Source organism: Lycorma delicatula, chromosome 2, assembly GCF_047948215.1.
Source record: "Lycorma delicatula isolate Av1 chromosome 2, ASM4794821v1, whole genome shotgun sequence".
NCBI classification, from domain to species: domain Eukaryota; kingdom Metazoa; phylum Arthropoda; class Insecta; order Hemiptera; family Fulgoridae; genus Lycorma; species Lycorma delicatula.
The window spans coordinates 52,416,928-52,438,063 of NC_134456.1; the positions used below are offsets into that span (position 1 = coordinate 52,416,928).

General features: G+C 35.0%; 1 protein-coding gene across 1 annotated transcript; it reads right to left on the reverse strand.

The window, feature by feature from the left end:
- Positions 1 to 5,327: 5,327 nt before the first annotated feature.
- Rpn7 (regulatory particle non-ATPase 7) lies at positions 5,328 to 20,717 on the reverse strand. Its single transcript, XM_075355302.1, has 3 exons — positions 20,555 to 20,717; positions 12,284 to 12,448; positions 5,328 to 6,795 (listed from the first exon to the last, which is right to left on the reverse strand). The coding sequence occupies exons 2-3, from the start codon at positions 12,431 to 12,433 to the stop codon at positions 5,737 to 5,739; spliced, it is 1,209 nt and encodes a 402-aa protein (XP_075211417.1). The 5' UTR covers positions 12,434 to 12,448; positions 20,555 to 20,717; the 3' UTR covers positions 5,328 to 5,736.
- Positions 20,718 to 21,136: the final 419 nt, after the last annotated feature.

A 21,136-nucleotide genomic window follows, 5' to 3' on the forward strand; every position in this document is an offset into this window, starting at 1 on the left:
ACAGGCTGCGAATTTTTACTCAAAGTCTGGACGAGGTCCCATTAGACGACTTAGAGAATTTCTCTTCTGCGGTGGTAGAAGCCGCTGAACACTCCATTCCAAGAAGTACGGGTCGAGAGAGAGTTGCTGGGTGCTGGACTCGGGAATTGACCGCGATGAAGCGGACTGTGGGCCGGCTCAGGAGACCCGCACAGCGTGCCGGTGATCCTGATCGGCGTGCAGTCTTGACTGCGGATTGTCGTCGGAAGAGGACCGAGTATTTTCATAAGATCAGGTCTTCTAAACGAGATTCCTGGCGCTCTTTTGTTCAAGAGCAGAGGAATAAGAATCCATGGGGTGTTGTTTATCGAGTTCTTGGTCATAAGCGGAAAAAGGATATTCTTCTCTCGGCTCTCTCGACCCAAGAGGGTGTTGTTATAGATAAAGATATCATCACTCATTTGATGGACGATCTACTTCCAGATGATACCGAGATTGGTGAGACCTCGTATCATCGACCTGTCCAAAAGGAAATTGTAGGTTTTCGCTCTGAGATTGTGTCTTCAGAAATTACTGAGGCGGAAGTCCGCCAAGTAATCTGCAGCCTAGCTAGAAATAAAGCCGCCCAGATGTGATAGTATCACGTTGGAACTCCTTGTTCGCACCCTGCCTGTGATTCTTAGTACACTGACTGGGGTTTTCAATAAGTTTCTGTTTGCTGGGCACTTCCCAGCATGTTGGAACCGTGGTGTTTTAAAACTGCTCTTCAAGAGTGGCGACAAGGATCCCACTGTCAGTTCCTCTTACCGTCCTCTGACGCTCTTGCCTGTTGTAGGTAAGGTCTTGTACCTCCGTATCAATAGTAGGTTAACTTCTAACCACATGCTGATGGACGACCAGTATGGTTTCCGCCCCGGTAAGGGTACAGAGAACGCGCTTCTTAGGGTTATGGATTTGGCTTCAGCCAGCGAGTGCAAGTGTTTACTCGGTGTATTCTCGTACATATCCGAGGCGTTCAACAACTTGTGGTGGCCGAGGGCCACCACAAGTTGGTGGCCGGAACGTAACAAGCTCGCTACGGAACGTAGCCAGCGGTATATCTCAAAGAAGGGAGGCCTTCCAACGTAGGTCGTATGGGGGAAATTGAAGACCAAGGTTTTGACTCTTGGCAAGCTAGGTGGAACGATTCTTCTACTGGACGATATACACATGGTATCTCCAAATATTAGGGAGTTGCGTGCTATTAGTTGGGTTTTCCCCAATCGGCATATTACTTAATTTCTTTCGGGACATGGTGCTTTTAGGGATAGTTTGGCTAGGTTTAGGTTGGTTGACTCCGGCTTGTGCCCGGAATGTAGGGTCGATGACATGGTGGACCATGACCTGTATGTCAGTCCGAGGTACGAAGCTGAGCGTACCAGAGTTAGTAGGTAACTTGAGAGAGTGAACTCCTTCTTTGTTCTGCGGGTCAGCTGGAAGACTCGCAGAGACTGGACAATTGTGACTGGCTTCCTGAAATTACTCGCCCAACGTAGGGCGGCCGAGGGAATTTTAGTAGAGTAGGAACCCGGGTGGCTAGGCTCCGCCTGGACAGTTCCATGGTACGCGCTTCGGCATACAATCCCAGTTAGATAAGAGGTGTCAATTTTGAATTGTTAAGCTGTCGGCTGAACGGCGACGGGCATGGGATGCCATGCAGCCATGAGGTGTAGCGGCGTTTTGACGAGGGCATTTTAGAATGAGCAAACGACACTACCGGCGGGATGCGGCTGCACTGCCGAAGGGCGTAGGACACCTTGCAGCCGTGAGGTGTAGCGGTATCTCGACGACGGTTTATGGTGGTGACTGTCACGCGGGACTCTGCGATGGAGCTGAGTGGGAGTAGGCGATCAATCCGCCTCTCCCTGGTAGACCAGACAGCAGTCCGTAATTAACCTAAGTCAGGGGTTTATTTAAAGCGTATGCTGAGTTCCACTACGAGAACTAGATCTAAATTTCGTAAAATGGTTCATAAAAAGAAAATTCACGAAATTGGCTCATAATAAGTAGAACCAGGCGCGGGGTTTGCGCTTCCGCGAGCTCGGTTAGCTAGTTCAGAGGGTGACGATGTAGGTCATTCAAGATGTCTGGACGAGGCCTACAGCGAAGGTAATAAGCTGAGTTATTTAACCACCAATGCAAATGTCTACTGAGGCATTTGCATCGGTGGCATCTCAACGAGGCCAGACTTATTACTATAAGATATAAAAAGTCAGAGGGCAATAGATGACTCCTGTTAAAAGTCCAACAGTGTATGTTGGACCAGTGATCGGGGGGGGGGGGGGTGTAGCAACCAGACCGTCAACTAGGCAGGTTTCTTCCCCTACGGGGTGGGGATGTATGTAGCAACGATTATTTTAAATGGTAACATACAAAGGGTGTTGCCATTTAAAATATTTGAGTTACAACCCTGGACTATCCCCCAAAAAGGGATTAAAATTCTATTTTTCATTAAAAAGTAAACTAGTTCACTGATACTTATCGTGAGAGTTACAGTATTCTACCTGGAACAGTTTTAAAGGTGTTGAGAAGTTCCATACTTTATTGAGAAGTGTCCATACTTTTAACTCACTCTGTATATACATTTTTTGCAAAATTGTATATAGAGTTTGACAAAGTATAGGAATCCTTAAGTAACTTTTCAACTGGTAAACAGAAAAATGAAATTTAACAAATGCTCCTGCCCCAAAATTATATAATTATCAGTAAGAGATCCCTAAATCCCCAATGGGGACAACACCTCCAAATGAAAAGGGTAAGATTATTCTTTCTATTGTACTATTTAAAGGACATTAGAAAATAAACTTTTCATATAAAAAATTTCAGGCTATATCAAACTTAGCTAATTCAAATTTGATATTTTTTACAGTTAATTCAAAAGTAGTCTACACTGCATTCCTAAAAAAACAATCTTTGTTTATCAAAAAAATAGGTTTGTTTTGAGATTAGAATATTTGCTAAATTTTAATTTTTTTAATGTTGAACAGTTATTTTAGAGGTACTGAAGACCACTTTTTAAACCACTTTCTTTTTGTGAAAAATGTTAAATGGGCTCCATTTTGGTTGTTGTAGCCTGACGTTACATGAAAAGTTTTCACCACTCTTGATAATTATTTTATCACAACTTACCTTGAAAATTAAAAATTTTTGAGTTGCTTCCCCAACGCGGCTTGGGGCAGGATGGTCTCATAGAAAAAACAAACAATTTCAAGGTAGAAGCATTTGCTAAATTTCATTTTTCTATGTTAAATGGTTTAAGATTTATTTAAGGATTCCTATTCATTTTTAATTTTGTATATACATACTTACTTAAACTGTGTACACATGTTCGCTCATATATGAATATAATAAATATTTATTGATATTAGCTGAATTACCTAATATTTTACAATCCCCTTTGAACCATTTCTAATGTATTACCTATAAGGAGATCTTCAGTCAAAATTTAAAAAAATCTCCTACAATAATTGTTTTGATTTGTCTTCCTTTAATTCTTTTTAACTGGATAAGATACATCTGATGAAAATTTTCACTTTTCCTGTGAAGGATCTTGAGTGGAAAATATCAAAGAATTGAGATTATTATTATTTCCTTTCTTTTAAGTAAACCGTAACAATTATTTAAAAACTTATCAACATTTGAACAACTGGCAACACTGTTGGCAATTTTTAACAGATGTTGTCATTGTAATTAGTTTCAGGTAGTAATGCAGTTGAATTTCATAAATTATTTACAATGTATATGTTTTGTTGCAGTACAGTACTGTGAGTGCAGCTGTTTGTGTAAAAGGCCTCATTCAATCAAAGAGAAGATAGCTACAGTTGAGGCCTATATTCATTCTGCCATATGAAAAATCATGTCAAGTAGTCATAGAAAAATTTCCAAATACCTGTACCCCAGCAAAGAGTAGCATACATGATTTAGTTAAAAAATGGCATACAACAGGTTCGGTTTCAAATGCAAAACAAAAGAGGCAACTTTCCGTTAGGATACTAAAAGGACAATTACTGCCAGGCCAAAAAAAAATCACTTTGCAAGTTATCCCAACAATCTTGTATTAAATACACATCTTGTCATAAAATTCTTCACGATTAAGATTGAAACCATACCATGTTACAACTATGCAACAACTGAAGGAGACAGATAACAAGCTGTCGGCAGAGGGCAGTGGCATCCACATTTCGCAGAGTTGTCTACTTGCAATTTTTATTTTGGGGCAACTTAAATGAGAAAGTTTATGCATCTAATCCCCACAATATTGATGAACCGAAGGTGAACATTTGACGAGAAATCAATGCCATTGACAACAACTTTTTGCATCAGACTCTCAATATGATCACTTGAGCACAAAAGTGCATCAATGCCCAGGTTCGGTTTTATGTTGATCACACTTTAGTGCAGTAAACTTCTACAAAAGATTATTGTGTCATTTGTATGATATAAAACAGGTTATTAACTATGCTTTCTTAATTTCACTTCATTATTACTGTACTTTTAATTCTAAAATACTTTTTATACCTTTCTTTGTTCAAAAGATTTAAAAACAAAAAAAAAAAAATGGTACAAAACCATTGACAAAAAATTATTTTAAATCTAAAACATTTTAATTCTGGTTCTCCCAACTACTTGTTTGACAACTGAAGAGAACATTAATAGATTTTAAATACATTTCTGTAACTGCTTTTTGATCATGCTATAGTTCCAAGTTTATTTCAATAGTGTAAAGCAAAACTCTTTGTCTTTGTTTAGAACAATCAGAATGTATGATAGTAAATTTAATCTAATCACAAATAAAACACTACAGATGGACATCAATTACACGAATTCTCATCAATAGAATTAATCCAAACTACACTTGTGTATCAGAAGATTGGAGTAAAAATGTTCACTGTACCTGTGGAAAGATTTTTGGGTTAATAATTAAAAATTTTGATTTGATGTTTATCTGAGCATACTCTAACAAGTACTCAGAATTTTAGCATCAAACAAATGCAAATTTAAAAATATGGACTTTTTATTTTGAAGGTATTAAACACCTGCTTACCTCTTATAATTCTCTTATAATTTATTTAATTATTTTTTCAGGCAAATAATAAGGGAAAAAATCAAAATATACATTTTTGAATTTCTGGTGTTTAGAAAATGGGAGAATCTGTTTGTTTGGTTAAGTAATAATTTTATTCATTAAGGAGATGAATATTTAAAACTACTTTTTAGGTGGTGTCTAAGATCAAGTGAACTCCCTATAAAACTTCTATTTCCAAGAACAATGGATTCAGGAGATATTTTCATCGGTGAAAGAATGCTATTCGCTTTTAACAGATTTATTTTTTTATATTTTACATTGAATTATATCAAAATTACATTACTTATGAAAAATGAAAATTAAAGACAAATATATAATTAAGAATTGAAAAAAAATTTATAAAATATAGTAACATTATTTTTATTTACATTATACATAAATTAAGCAAACTTAATGAGATGAGGTCAAATTTAATAATTATTCCAGGCTCTTTTTTAACATACTTTGGCAGTACAAAATAATTTAGTTCTCATACCAGAATTAAAAAAAAAATTTTCTTTAAGACTGAAAAATAAAAAAAGATATTTGAATGAGAAAAGTTGATCAATATGATCACTTAGTAAAACTGTTATCAAGAACATTCACAAAATGATAAGAAAGTTAACTACATAGAGTAGCGATTCAAACAAGACTTAGAAATCCATGACTCTTGCTAATTTTTTAAGTCTATTAAGAAGTATATCACCTCTCTTAACAGTAGTTTGATACAAGAGTCCTCTGTCAAGACTTGCCTCAGGAGCTTCTTTACCCCACAATGTTTCATCACTTAAGTGACTGGATGTGACAACAGTACCAGCAACAGAATCAATTTTACAAAGCAAACGTCCAGCAGCTGCAAAACGTGCTACTTCTCGTTCAATAAATTCAGATGTAACTCCAAATGATTCAGCCATGTAATCCAAACTGAGGGATCGGTATGCCTGTAATATTTGTTTGTATGCACGTAATCTCATTTCTTGTACATAGTGTCGATAATGTGGATGAAGTAATGGGTCCTGTTTCATTTCAGTTTCGACTCTTGCAAGGCACAACAAGAAATCAGCATAACGACCTTCATAAAGTGAAACAAAATATTCCCTCAAATCTTGATACTGAGAATGTAGTGCTTGTGCCATTACACCATGGTTCATCAACTTTTTACGCAATTCATATCTTGGAAGTGCAATCATACAAGCTAAAACAGTATAACGAATAATGGTGCCAAAATCAGCCAGTTCATAAGACTCAAATGTTGGAACAACATCGACAAAAAGATGTGCAGCTCTAGAAAAATCTCTAATGGCTAAACTCCAAACACCTTCATAAGCTTTCAATTTATTTCTGGCAGACCAATCACCGCCACTGATACCCTCAATTAATTCAGTTGCCTTTTCTATAGCGCTCCCCATGGCTTTAATATCACAACCGTGAAAAAATGCTATTCTAAAGAGAGTAAACACAGCATCAATACGATGGCTTTTAGGTACAGTCTTATCTTCTAGTTTAGAATTTGCTAAATTAGTAGCAGCTTCTCTATCACCAATTGAACAGAGATAATCCAGCTTAGCTTGCCAAACACCGCTGACTTGATCTTCTTCTTCGACAACACTGTTCTCGTGTTCAGCTTCTAATTTAGCCAACTGCTCGACATTGAGAGCAGCCATTTTATCATACAATTTCTGATCGAATTCCCAACCCAAGTCTGTGCACACCTGTACAAATAAAACATTACAGCAATTAAAACTAGCCTTTATTTACAAATAAATCAAAACTTACACATGTAAATAGGAATTTGTGGGAGATAAAATACAATAATGATCTATAAAATCCAAGGAAAGACTAGTAAATTACGACCTGATGTGAAAAAATCTTGTGGATTAGAATATTGAAAATAAAGGGATTTGAAATTAGGAAAAAATGATAATTATTAAAGCTGCATTAAATAAACCAGATGTGTATATCAATTTAATTAATTAACAATCAAAGTGCATTCTGTTGATAGACTGAAAAAAAAAAAAATCACATATGGAAGAATAACTATTTATACTGAAGTCCACCCACATCTAACATTTTTCTTCAAACAGCTACATGAAAGAAGACAAGATAAATCTAGTAATATTAAAAGCTGACATAAACATTCCTGTATGATGCAATGATCAAACAATTCATCATTCAACATCTGTTTTTTTTTTACACTGTTTGCACAATAAACTGATGCAGAATCTTGTTACAAGAGAATTCATCTACGGAACAATAACACATAGTATTACATGATGTTTCAACAAATCTAAATATACAATGTTATAACTTCTTTTTTTTCTTATACCTAAAGATTACATATAGAAAAATATTTCTTTTAAGAATGTTTTTGGGATGTTATAAAACAAAATAATGCACACAATATCAGCAACCAAATACTTTAGATTTAAAATTTTTCTGGTTTACTACATGAGGATTTGTAAAATTATAATGAGTTAAGCCAATTATCATACAATTATATTAAAAGGTAAGCTTATAAAAACAGATGTCACTTAGAATCAACTGCATAAAGCTTGTTAATTCAAGAACAAAACTTGTAACAAAACGTCAATTCAATCTTGATCATCTTCAGGATGCATAGAAGAGGACAATGTGACTCTCATAGATATTCATTTTTATGCTTTACAATTTGTTTGAAATAAGATTTTGGGATAACATTGTCAAAGGACACTTTTTATTAATTTGGGTTACTTATAGACTGCAAGAAAGAGCACCCACAATATCTTTTTTCCCTATATATCCGAAACTAAGCATAATTTTACTTGATGTCAAGATTTTTTGATAAGGATCAATTAAACTGGTTAAGTAACTAAAAACTATTATTGTCTATGAAAACTTTTCAATTGCTACAACCCACTATAGAAAATTTGATTTTTTGCAATCTGGGTACGCAATTTTAATGAAAATAATTCATATAAATTAACAGAAGGTTTATGGACAGGTTATTACAAGCTTTATTAAGCAGCTGCACACAAATGTTACATTACATTTAACAGAACATAAGTGAGGAATGTAGTAATAGGTAAATGTTTATCTTAGTTATGAAATAAAATCATACCCATATTTGGTGATAGCATGGTCAAATCTGCTCAGCATTTAAAAAAAAAAAAGAACTTTCTAAATACATGGAAATATGCTTCCCAGAACAATAACACATTAAGAATTAACCCTATATATTTTGGTGCTTGCACCAGGACATAAATTTAAAGGTATTATATTGTCATGGGTTCACGGCTCGATCAGGATATTGAGAGATTGACAATATAATTACAATTTATTAGTTTGATAATATAGAACATAAATAAAATAAGATAAATCAATAATAATAATAATAATAACAATGACAATGAAAACAACAATAATAATAATGCCCCGGATAAATCCAACTCTACGTCCGTGCAGCAACATCTATGCACATGTCTGGGGCGGGCAACAACATGTTACTTTGGTACCTCTACTTATGTTGGCCAACAGGGAAGTGATCTTGCTCAGGAACTACTTTTGGAGCACGGGAATGGTGATCTCGAGCTATCCAAGCTGGTTGCGGTTGTGCTTCTTGGTTTTGCTGTTTGCAGTGTGGGTGGGTGGCATGACCGTGATCTGTTTGTCAACGCTAGGTGGAGTGTGAACGGGGAGTGCCCATCCCTCCTCTTGGTTGTGGAGCCGGATTGAGGGTGGGCTTCTGTGAGCTTGCTCTGCCAAAGTGAGTCAGTTACTTTGGCAGGGTACGTCCCATGGGTAAGGGTATCAGAGTCCTTACTGCTACGTGCGAGCCCTGGGATGTCAATATTGTGGGTCAGGCAGTACCTGTCTCCTTGGCCCAGGTTAAATTTGTGGGAGGCAGCTGACTGGGGGAACCCAGGCAGGATCATTGAACTGGGGCACACCCAACTGTCTCTCCGCCCGCAACTTGTAACATATTGACTGATGATATATAGGTTTATGGAAACAACAGCTTTCACAACTTCCATCGCAGAGGGTCCATGTAAAAAACCTCGTTCTGGAGAACCTCTTTCTTCAGTAGGGAAGAGGAGGAAGAGTGTGGAGTTTAGTGATAAGGAGGAGTTTAATGTACTAGAAAGGAAGGATTGAACTATGCTTCGACCTAAGAGTGGAGGATCTAGATATCTAATAATAAAGAAAAAGGATGGTGACTTTTCTAAGAACAGCTCCTTCGTGATTGCTTGTGGCATCACTGAAGCAGCTGGAGGACTGGTGAAAGATACAAGAAAGACTGCAATGGAAATATTTGTCAAAACTGTTAATGACTTACAGTTGCTGCGATTATTAAAACAAAAAAATATTGGACTTTTCGATGTTGAGGTTTTAGCACGCAGTACTCTATATACTGCTAAAGTATTTAGAGTACTTTGGTGTTCTGTGTTTTGGTGTGGTCACACCAAATGCACAGGTTGCTGCTGCTGCTCCTGCAGTCACCGTCAAACCTAAGGAGGTGGTAACAGAACTGGCGCCAGTCATAACAATGTTGGTAGAAAGAATCGTTAATCAGGAGTTAAGGAATCGAACACTCAGGGACAGCAGCCCAAAGTCATCTAAAACAAAAGCAAACCTGCCAAAGCAACAGTGTGTAACTTCTTCAATAAATGAACATTCAATGAACTCAAAGGTGACGCAAAGTTCTAAACAAACGAAGGAACCTGAAACCAAAGTTCAGATTAAAAAAATCCCAACTCCGGGACCCGCGAAAATAGACATACCTATTTTAGAGAAGGAAAATTTGGGGGAAGCTAAAATAGAGCCTCCAAAATCACAGATGCCTTTAACTGAGAGGGTGAGACCCTCCAGAAAAATGCTATTCGATTGCCCCACGCGTTCTTGCAGTGAGCATGTCCAGTCTTGACTGTGATGTGCTTCTGGCTGTGCGCCAACATAGCTGGTGTCAACCGATACCGGTTGACACTGGTATAAATATATATATATATATATATATATATATATATATAAGTGTCTTTCATGTGATGTTAATTGGCAAGGGCCCTTTACACCCTTGTCATGTTTTTTGTTTAATAGATTTTACTGATGTGTATTTCAATTTACATTACTGACAAGTTTTGTTTTGAGAGTTTTTGACCCCTTGTCATGTTTTTTTGTTTAATAGATTTTATTGATGTGTATTTCAATTTGCCCTCTCAATGTCAGCAATGGTGTCAAAACGTTTTCCTTTAAGCACAGTTTTAATTTTTGGGAAGAGCCAAAAGTTGCATGGTGCTAAATCCGGTGGTGAGTATGGCGGATGTGGACAGACAGGAACACTTTTTTCAGCCAAAAACTCGCGAATGAGAAGCGAGGTGTGACACGGCACGTTGTCGTGGTGAAGAAGGAAGCCATTGGTCCATTTTTCTGGTCGCTTTCTTCATACGTCGTTTCGCAAACGTTGCAGTACACCCTTATAAAATTCAGAGTTTACAGTTGTTCCCCTTGGAACGAACTCTGATTGCACTATGTCCTCACTATCGAAAAAAACAATGAACATGACCTTGATGTTGGATTTTGACTGACGTGCCTTTTTAGGGCTAGGAGATGAACTGGTTTTCCATTGGGAACTCTGCATTTTGGTCTCAGGGTCATAGCCATAGACCCAACTTTCATCTCCAGTTACAATTTTGGCCATGAAGTCCGGATCTGCATGAAGACGACCCTTCAACTCTGTGCAAATTGACACACGATTTTCAAACTCCATGTTGCGCGACAGACACGATAAACACAACCTCACTCTAGTGGCTCTGGCAGCTGACTGGCAAACTCGAACGTGTTACAACTTGTCCCTGCGTATCTCAGTTGATCACGCTATTGGACAAATTACAGCATATGGATGTAGCGTCGGGAGTTGCCGCTATAAAAATTAATTCACCGTATTTTTTGATCACACCTCATATAATAATCATAAATGTCAACAATAATAATCAATAAATTACAAAGAAAATATAATTTCAAGTGAGGGCAAGATTTGTTTATAAGTACATTGTAAAAACCAGAATTCAGTGACATTGACAAAAGACATTATAATGACCACTAATATTTATACTTCTAACAACTGGTATTATATCAGTATGAAGGTAAGATTTTACTAAAGTTCTTACACTACAGATACTTTTCCTGCTCACAAATACAACTACCCTAACAATTTTTGAATGAGTTCAATACTTTATTCCTTTTATTAATTGTCTATATTCACTCACTGAACAACCTCCTGCAGTCTCCTACTATCCTCACGGAATGCTTGTGACATCACTTCATACATTGTATAAAGACATACAATCTTGCTTCTTCATTGACTAACATAATAACTCCCTGTTTAAACTCAATGAACACTAGATTAATACTCATTTCAACTCTTCTTCCCTGTAGTATTTATACTCCTATTCTCTTTACCTGTAGAATCAGCTCCAAGTTTAAGAGTGAGAATGATCTTCAGAGACATTTTCCCAAACATTCCTACCCTAGCCGATGTTGTCAAAGACAACATCGGCGTTCTCATAGACAACATTGAGGGTGGCCAGCAAGTAGTATTTCAAAGAAAAATTTTTAAATGGACCTGTTAGCCTTAGAAGAAGGATTCCGTTTAGTCCCCTTCTGGATTTCTTTCATTTGTTATTTTCTACTTTCTTCATAGTTGGCAGGAATCTGTTACTCAGGTCCATGTACCGGTCTTGTTACAATACACTTCATGTACAGGATAAAAACTCTACACATTAAAACACCCTCATAAAGATTGACAAAATCCTTAATGAATAAAATAAAATTCAAATCGTACATTCTCTTTGAATTTATAACAGTCACATAGTTCAAACTCTCCTATTTAATATATCACTTTTATCAATACTACATTTTCCCTCCCAAACAGTTACTTTAAATTAATTTCTGTTAATATTGAAGAGGACATTTTGAATACTTAAAACCAGAACAGAATAAGTTATTCATATAACCAATGTATGTAATTATATAAAAAAAGAAAACAAATTAGTAGAAACTTATTTTCATAAAATTAAATTTTATCCTGAAATTAATTTTTTTGATTTAATAGAATTTTACAAATATATTATTAAAACTATATGCATATTTGTTTAAGTACAATAGCTTACATTATAAAACATACTGAAACAAGTGAGAATGGCATATATGATGAAAAAATAACGTTACCTCTTTGTAATACGGTGCCATATTTCCTTGTTTGATTCCAGCCAACAATTTCTCCTTAAGCTCAACATTGTGTCGATGTTCAGCAAGTCGTAGAGCAAACCTCCAGTTCGCTAACTGCATATATGCTGGTGTATTACCTTCGTTTTCCATATTTAGAAAGGATACCTGTAATACAAAATACAATCACATTCTTCAACAAAAAGAAGTTAGCTAACACTCTTTTTTCTGATCTGCTGAACAAACAAACTATTTAAAAAATAAGTGTGAATTCCAGACAAAAGCAATGAAGAAATGAATTCCATTTTAATTCAACAAATGATTAGTGCATCAATATTTTTCATTTTGATGATATTTGGTATATAATAACTACCCACCTTGTAGTGGCCAAAATATTTTTTTTTATATATAAAAAAAGAGTAATAGACTATTTTCTAACTTGCCAACAGGTAAAAACAGCCATTTTTGTCGCTTTTTCCATGAGCTGCAGCATTCTTATTTTACATCATACAGAGGGTCAAAAAGAGCTTTTTGGAAACAGTACAGATGGAACTTCATCTTAGTGTACTCAAAATTCATTTTGTTACATAACCAAATCTTGTAATGTTTACTGAAGTTATGTTCACAAATTGTTTTTTTTTTTTAATTTTGGGCCCAAAATAAATAATGAAGGGCTTAGGGTAACAGGTAAGATTTTGAAATGTCTCAATTTTTAGGGGTCAAAATCCACATGTGGGACAGGTGGAAAAAATCAGAAATGTTTACATCAGTAAGTTATTTTTGTGTACTTTAAAACCATGTAAAATTTATTTCATTACTCAAAGGGGTTGATGAGTAATGAAGCCAACAAAACCACTATAAACATCATTCCTTCTAACCGTAAACAAGGTATCCAAAAATACTGGTGTTCTGTATTTTTTCATAATATAACAAAAATTACTACTAAACTCATTAGAATGAATAAATTGATAATTAATAAATAGTCAATTACAGAATGATAATAATAATTACAAAATGATAAACAATTCAAATATATTAACAAGTTGTTCACGTCACTTTTACCTTATTTTACTTCTGCTAATGGAAATTATGAGTAAATCTGGCACTTTTTTATAAAAAATATAACTTGGTGCTCCTGCCATTTTTTTATTGAGTAGAATTGATAAGTCCTCACTCATTTTTGGTGTAATGTTGTGTCCTCCTCCAGTATAGTTGATAGAAAAAGCTTTGAAGGCAGAGAATCTTTAAAATATTTTCCAGTTGAACCCTGTTTGATTATCAATGATTTCTTGAATGAAGTAACATGACCCTGTGGATGGAAAAAGTGTATTTGATATTCCTCTTTATTTTTATGTATTTTGACTTCAATGACTTTGCCTAACCACCACTTGCCATCGTATATGCAGCAGACATAATTTTTACATTTTGGCTTAGGTAAACCTATAAAGCAATCAGAAAAATTAATGTTCTTGTGCACCAATACTAATGTAAATGTTTCTGATTCAGAGATCGCCCAGACTTTAGGTATACATTTCTGACTTGTTGGAACATAACAGTGAAAGGTTCTTGTTTCTGGGACTGTTGTGATTATCTGATAACGAGAACTGTGGTATTCTTCATTCTCTTGAACATCTTTATTACAGCAGTAAATAAATGTTATATTTCTAATATTGTCTTTGCAATAATTGTACATTTCAGAAGGTGTAATAATTTGATGATTGTTGATTCTCCTTTGAAGACTTGCTTCAGTCACAGTCCTTTTTACAGTTCCAACAATACCATTACACGGTCCTTTTCCATGGTATGACGCAAAAAAATGTCATTCAGCTGTTATTTCAAAATCTTCTTGATGGTAGCACAAATTTATGAAATTTTTTTGTTTTTATACTGGGGTGAAGAGCCATCAGAAAAATAAAAAAATTGTTTAACTTGTGATAACAGTGTTTTTACTTTATATATAACTTGTTTTTGGAAGCAGAAGAACGATGTAATATTGTGCTTCAAGTACTCACTAATCACACAGTGGCTTTGGCTTTGTAATTTTCCTTCTTTTTTAAAATAAATGAGAAATGGATACGCTGTGGCATAAGTTTTTGACCAGTGATGTGACTGGACTTCATCTTGCATCACAAAAGGAAAATTGAGGGAAGTCTCCCATTACAATACCTTCACCCTCCAAGTTTTCCTTTTTAATGTTGAGGAAATTAGCTTGTTTCTTTGCAAAAAAATGATGCTCTTTTAGAGTATTTAAATTTTCAGTAAGTTTATCCAAGTACTCTTGAAATGGAAGAATTTGAGTAGTTAGTTCACAACGGTCAACAGAAACCCACTGTTTGAAGATAATTCCAGAATCAAAATCATTCCAGCTCTTTGTAGTAATCAGAGCACTTCATTAGTGCCTGGGCATTTTTCACACTGTGACAGCATTCATGTTTCAATTTCTATTTCACATATCATGGTTGAAAGGAGAATTTTATAACCAAATTTCATTTTTAGAGCAGATAACATGAGTTTTACATTTTGGTGGGTGGCACACACATCAACAGAATGAGTACCTGACCCACCAGCCGTAACACAAAATTTAGGTCTTAAATCAGCAAATTATGAAAAACCAATTTTTAAATTATGTTTTTCTTTGAAGGCTGAGTATAATTCTTTTAAGTTACATAAGATAAGTGTATTTTTAATATTAATTTTCTTCCCATTAGCTTGTCTGAGAGAGACACAATCCTTCTTGCCTGGCATCATTTATGTAGTTTATTTAGGATTCCTCTCCTCCAAGTCGTGTCATACGCCTTTTGCATATTGAAAGATACAGCAACAAGGCATTGGTGGACTAGGAAGGCATTTTGAATAACAGATTCATTCAAGAGAAACTACATGATCGATAGACAATCTACTTTGATAGAAACCGCATTGTTTGAGGGCAATTAGGATGTTTCAAACAAGATACCACACAAACAGAGATGAGAAATAAACTTTATATTTTTGAATTTTATTAAAAAATAAAACAGAATGGAAATGCAACGGCGTTTACCAATCGTTCCAACACCTTGCACAGAGTGATGGTACTTATAATATACTACTTGTGCTTGATGATAATTGTACTGGTCAAGGAGACGGGATGATAACATGAGGGATATGATTTATCTTTACCAGGTTTCGATAAGGGAATCACCAATGCTTTTGACCAGGAATCTGGAAAAATCTGATAGAAAATATTATATTTTTTTTTATTATCACTTCCAAGGAAAGTGTCATGGGAATTATTCAAGGCAAACCTTGGTTCATCAAAAGAAAAAGGAATGTTTAATTCATTTTGCGAATCTATGATAACAAATGGCGCATTTTCTACCTGCAACTTACACCTGACCAACTCATGACAATATGATGTAAGTGAAACTGCCAAAAAACATATTTCCAAATGAGTTTGCCACATCCACTGATGTTGTTATGAGGATGCCGTTGTTTTCCAGTACATGGGGTGCGGAGATTGTCGTGATCCACATATAGCTCAAACTTTTATCTATACAAAAAATGATGGTGTTATCTGAGAAATGGTATCAGTATAAATCGATCAAGATTTTTGCTTAGCACATTGAAACACTTGACGGCAAACAGCTCTTGCCTTGTGGAAGGTGCAGAGCAATACAATCATAGGTCTTCAATTGAAATTACATAAAGCCCTCTGTCAAACCTTTAGTGCACGCCTGCAGTTTTTATCCCACCAAGAAACTGCAGGCCCCCTTGGTTTTCCGTTTGTTAAAGGGATAAATTCATTTGTGCTATCGCGTATCAGGTGTGTAAACTTGGGGAAGTTGGTGGATTGTGTTACCATTCTTGTCATATTGGCCACAGGAATCCTTGCATCCTATCCAGACTGCTTTCTGACACCCATCTACATGACTGACTGAGGTGACTAATACAATTTCCTTCAGGAAAACAGCCACACCTTCACGTCCTCTGCCCTCAGTTTGATGGCTGCACCTTTCGCAAACATTAACCGTGAAAGGACATATGATTCTGAGGATAGATGAGAGTCACGTTACAGCGATAATAGAGATTCCAAACATTTCACTGAATAATCTTTAGCCATAAGAATTACTTCTTCCTGTTATATCAAAAATTCTGCATGCAGATTACTTATCTAATACTATCCAGTTTTTTTATTTTATGACCTTTAAGAAGTGTTTTGCTTCTTTGAGCACTTCATTTGCCACCATGTCCTCATAGAAACTTCGAGATGATGGAGAGACTTGGAAGCCTGGATGGTTGGAGATCATGTAACAGGCAATGATGTTTTAATAGATCCCTTCACAGGGATCTTGATTTGCTACGTAATTGGTGCAGCAGGAACTTTAAGTGATTGTGTAACGACTAAAGTGGAATTGGATAGACCACCATTGGTTTTTCTGATAGAAGTTACTTTCTTTCTTGCCAGTATTCAATACTGAAATAGCAGCCATGAGAGACTTTACTTAGTCTGGTAAGGCTTCTACCAATTAACTTTTTAGTCCTTTGCAAGATCTGCATTCATTCTCTTTTTTATATATTGTTAGAAGAGGGAGCCTGAATAAAATTTACACCAGATTGTACAGGATTCTGAGGGGGTTTTCTGTGTCCCAATTAGCCAGAGGAAAGGGAACATTCTGTTCAGTACAGAACTTAAAAATAGCATTTTCTTCTTTGTAAATGGGGCATTCTTGAGATCTTTCTGACTGTTAACCTTTACAATTTGCACATTTTCTACTTCAGCGCATGTAACGTCATTGTGTCCCATACAGCCGCAACATGCACAAACTTGTTCTTTTGTGCAACAATCTTTGTTGTGAAACCCTGGCACTGGAAGTAGCGTCTGAAGTTAGGTATATATAGTTACACACAAATAGAAAGGTAATCTATTTTTATTCTGTTAGGAATGAGCAGACTCGAAAATGTTAGAACTAAAGATGTCGGTACAACACCATTCTCCTTTCTCATAATTCTCTACACTGTCGTGATTACTGTGGTGACAACTCTTCTGTTATTTCAGGTGACTCTACATCAGCCAAGTCATGGAAAAAGATCACTGAATGAAAAAGTCATAAGATGCTGAATTTCAGCATCCTATGGGGTCTTAATCAACTGATTTCGAAGTCGAGAATTCTAAGTTTCAAATCCTAGTAAACGCTTCTAAATGGATTTGAATACTAGATTGTGGATACCGGTGTTCTTTAGTGGTTGGGTTTCAATTAACCACACATCTCAGGAATGGTCAACCTGAAACTGTACAAGGCTACATTTACATTCATACACATCATCCTCTGAAGTAATAGCTTATCACAGTTCTGGGGGCTAAACAAAAAAAAATGAGGGGGTTTCACTACCACTTCATCTTTCCCTATATACTTAAGTGTTAGCAGTTTCTGGCACTGTTCTTCATTGTTCACTTCAATAAGCAGGAAGGCATCACTCCTTAGCTTTTTAACAGATTTTGGAGAACCACAAGCTATTATGATGCACTTAATTATGAAGGGAGAAACCTTACCAAATGATTTACCTTCCTTACTGTTCTTACCACAAGAAACCTTACAGGAAAATTTCTCAACCTCTGTAATGTTTCTTGTTTCCTCATCATCAACAGCTAAATCTTTGGCTGACAAAGTCGGTGGGCTAATAACCACTGAAAGAATATTTTTTGGGATTGAATATGGTTTCCGCAAATACCGGCAATATAACGGACAACTCCAGCAGAGTGGGCGCTACAGTTTGTACTGGAGCTAGAGCTTCATATAACTCGGTTCACCCTTGTGCCAAGAAGACATCGTTTGAGACCCACTATGAAGAGCCAACCACCCATTGGCATGATTGTTTCCACCGTGGGTTATGATTGCATTTTATTAAGTGTAATAATTCCTTGTAATACTTGTAATAGTTCTTAAACTTTTTCTATTTTAAAATATACTTTAAATAATTGTTTATCATATCTTAGCTATTTTCTTTTTTTTGTAATTCTCAGTAACTTTATAAACTTCAATTTTTTTTTATACACCAATATACCATAGTAGGTATGCTTAGGATTAGGAAAACAGAAGATACAAATGTTGGAAAGCAGGGTTGGACAAAAGGTGAGCTGTGCAAGGTCAAAGTCTATGTCATGTTATCAGTACTCTAATCAATCAGCAATCAATTTTGTAAGTTTGGCGACCTGTTCACATGCTAATCCATTCTATTGAGATTTAAAGTTAAGGTTAGAATTGGACTTTTGTGAAGATGTTAAGGGTAAAGTACCAAGGTATGGCAATACTAAAGCCATCTCAAGACAGTTTACTGAATTTTTATTTAAAACGAAATATAATTATTATTATTATAATTATCATAGAAATACAATTACTATTATAACATTATACAACATATTTTAGAATTAAAGATGTAATTCTTTAGTATTAATTACAATAAAGAATTCTTTACAAATAGTTATCTTCAACAGCCGACTCTGAGTCTTACTCTGATGACTATCAAGGTTATTTTATGGCTTATTTTGCATTTTCTGGACTTAATTTAATGTTAATATTCATTTCTTCTGTTGTTAACATAATCATATGTCAATATGAACAGATCTGGTAATTGTTTACTATTCCCCTTGCCTCTAAACTCTTTGATATGGATATATACATTCTATAAAATGATAAGGATTTTTTGCTAATGATAAGGAAAGAGGTCTGGAGGGTCAGAAATAACAGTTTTTTGTGCAATATTTGTGTCTATAATATCCAAGTTTGTTATATTGTAAGAGAGTGAATCCTTGCATAAGTTTTTCTATGACAACGGTGTTTTACCAAAATGTCTGGATTACAGAAATCAAATGATATTAAATTAAAAAAGGGAAGTGTTAAATGAAAAAAGAGGTAGATTGATTGTAACTGGATCTTTGTACGTAATGAGGGTGGCAGTAAAAAATGTTCCTTTGTTCCAGTTCTAACTTGCACAAGTGAAACTTTATTAGCAACAATAAACTGTACATTTTGCCAGGCTTTATCATTAGTGTCTGTTCCAGGTCTTATAATTGTTTATGGTTTGAAAGTTGCAACCACTTAACAGTTAGCTACTCTGTAAACTTGTCGATCCGGACACTAGGGCTCATATACAAATTATAAAAAGATCATGGCATGTAGTGCCTAAGTAAAGCATCATTCAATTGGCTACCTGGCTGAATTCACATTTTGTCGACTCAATCCAGATTACAAATCATGAATCCATACCTTATTAAAATTCATAGGATAGTTTTATAATAAATCTAAGCACCAGCAGCAGCTAGACACACTGCTTTTAACAGATGATTCTGAACCTTCTGAATATGACTTTTAAGGTTAATTATTCATGTTAAAAGTTTCAGACTTAAAATAAATATTTTTTTTATCTTTCATAGTTGATTTAGATTAATATGCTTCCAAGAGTTTAGAGGCAAGGGGGAAATTATAAACTATTAAAAAAGATTTGACTTTAATCAGGTAATTGCTTAGTAATACCCTTTCTTTGAATCTGGTAAATGTATCTGAATTTTGGAATTACATTCTCATAGATTGTAATTCTAATCACAGCTCTGTACATTATCTTGCCTAGTCTCATGACAATCAGGACTAAACCCCATTGACTTAAGTACACTGGCAAAAGGTTTTTACAGCCAAACAAATATTTTGGATTAGAAAAGATTCTAATCACTAGGTCAATTGAAGGGATGATAACCAATCTACGATCAAAAGATTTCATTTAACAGGTTTTTATAAAAGGTAATAGGTATCAACGCTATTTCAAAAGTAATTTAGTTTCGAGAAAGAATTAAACGTGCCCTAAAGAAACTGTACGGATGAAGGAAGCCGAAGTATTTTTACTTACTGGGAAACAAACAAAAACTGTGCCTAATATTCTTCTTGAAAATTGGCTGTCTGTCTTGTTAATACAAAAAAAAAAAATAAATAAATAAATAAAATACGATAAAAATAACGTAACTTACGGTGAATATACATATCTATACATAAACTGAAAACTTTTCCCCGGAAACAAACCAGGGTTCTGGTTCTTACTTAAATGCCCCATTATAACCCATGGTTAAAAGAAACCTTCATTCACACTAGATTATATAAAAGGCAAGAAAAGATCCTACATTAAAAAATAAATTCTTCGAAAGTAAAAACGTTATCCTAACGGGTACAAATATTTTGAGGTTAGCAACATGACGTGACAGTTTGTTATAAAGAATAAAACAACAAAACAGAATCTAGAAATCTTACAAACCTTCGAATAAAACCTAATGATTTCTTCCGTAGGGGAATTCCACACACTTCCAGCTTAGTCCAAAATGAAACGTATACACCTGATATAATAAACTAAACAACAAAGGTGATCCGCCAGACAGATTCACACGACTCCAAGCAATATCAATTGCTGAGTAGATCAGTCATGCCAACAAGATCAAAATAATCATAGCTAAGCAAAGAATTCACTCTGCTGCAATAAAAAAAAACTTTCTAAATTTTGTCGATAGAGTGTTATTTGAATTTTGAAAGTTAATAAAAGAAAAAAAAATTCTTTACAATAACAACTTAACGAAAAAACCTTAATGGTAAAATTATTAACATTTAGAAAAAAACGTACTTACAATTTGTTACTGATAAATAAAAATGATGTATCCAATTGAATTTTCTTCTTTATAAGACTAACAAAGTTTTGTTTTAAAATAAAATTTAATTATATTTTATGGCCAGAATTAGTCTACCAGAGAAATAAGAACGGAAATATTTTTACTTGAAATATGATATTCTAGGTGTATAAATCTTAGTTAATGAATATAATATCATTTTAGTAATATAGCAATTT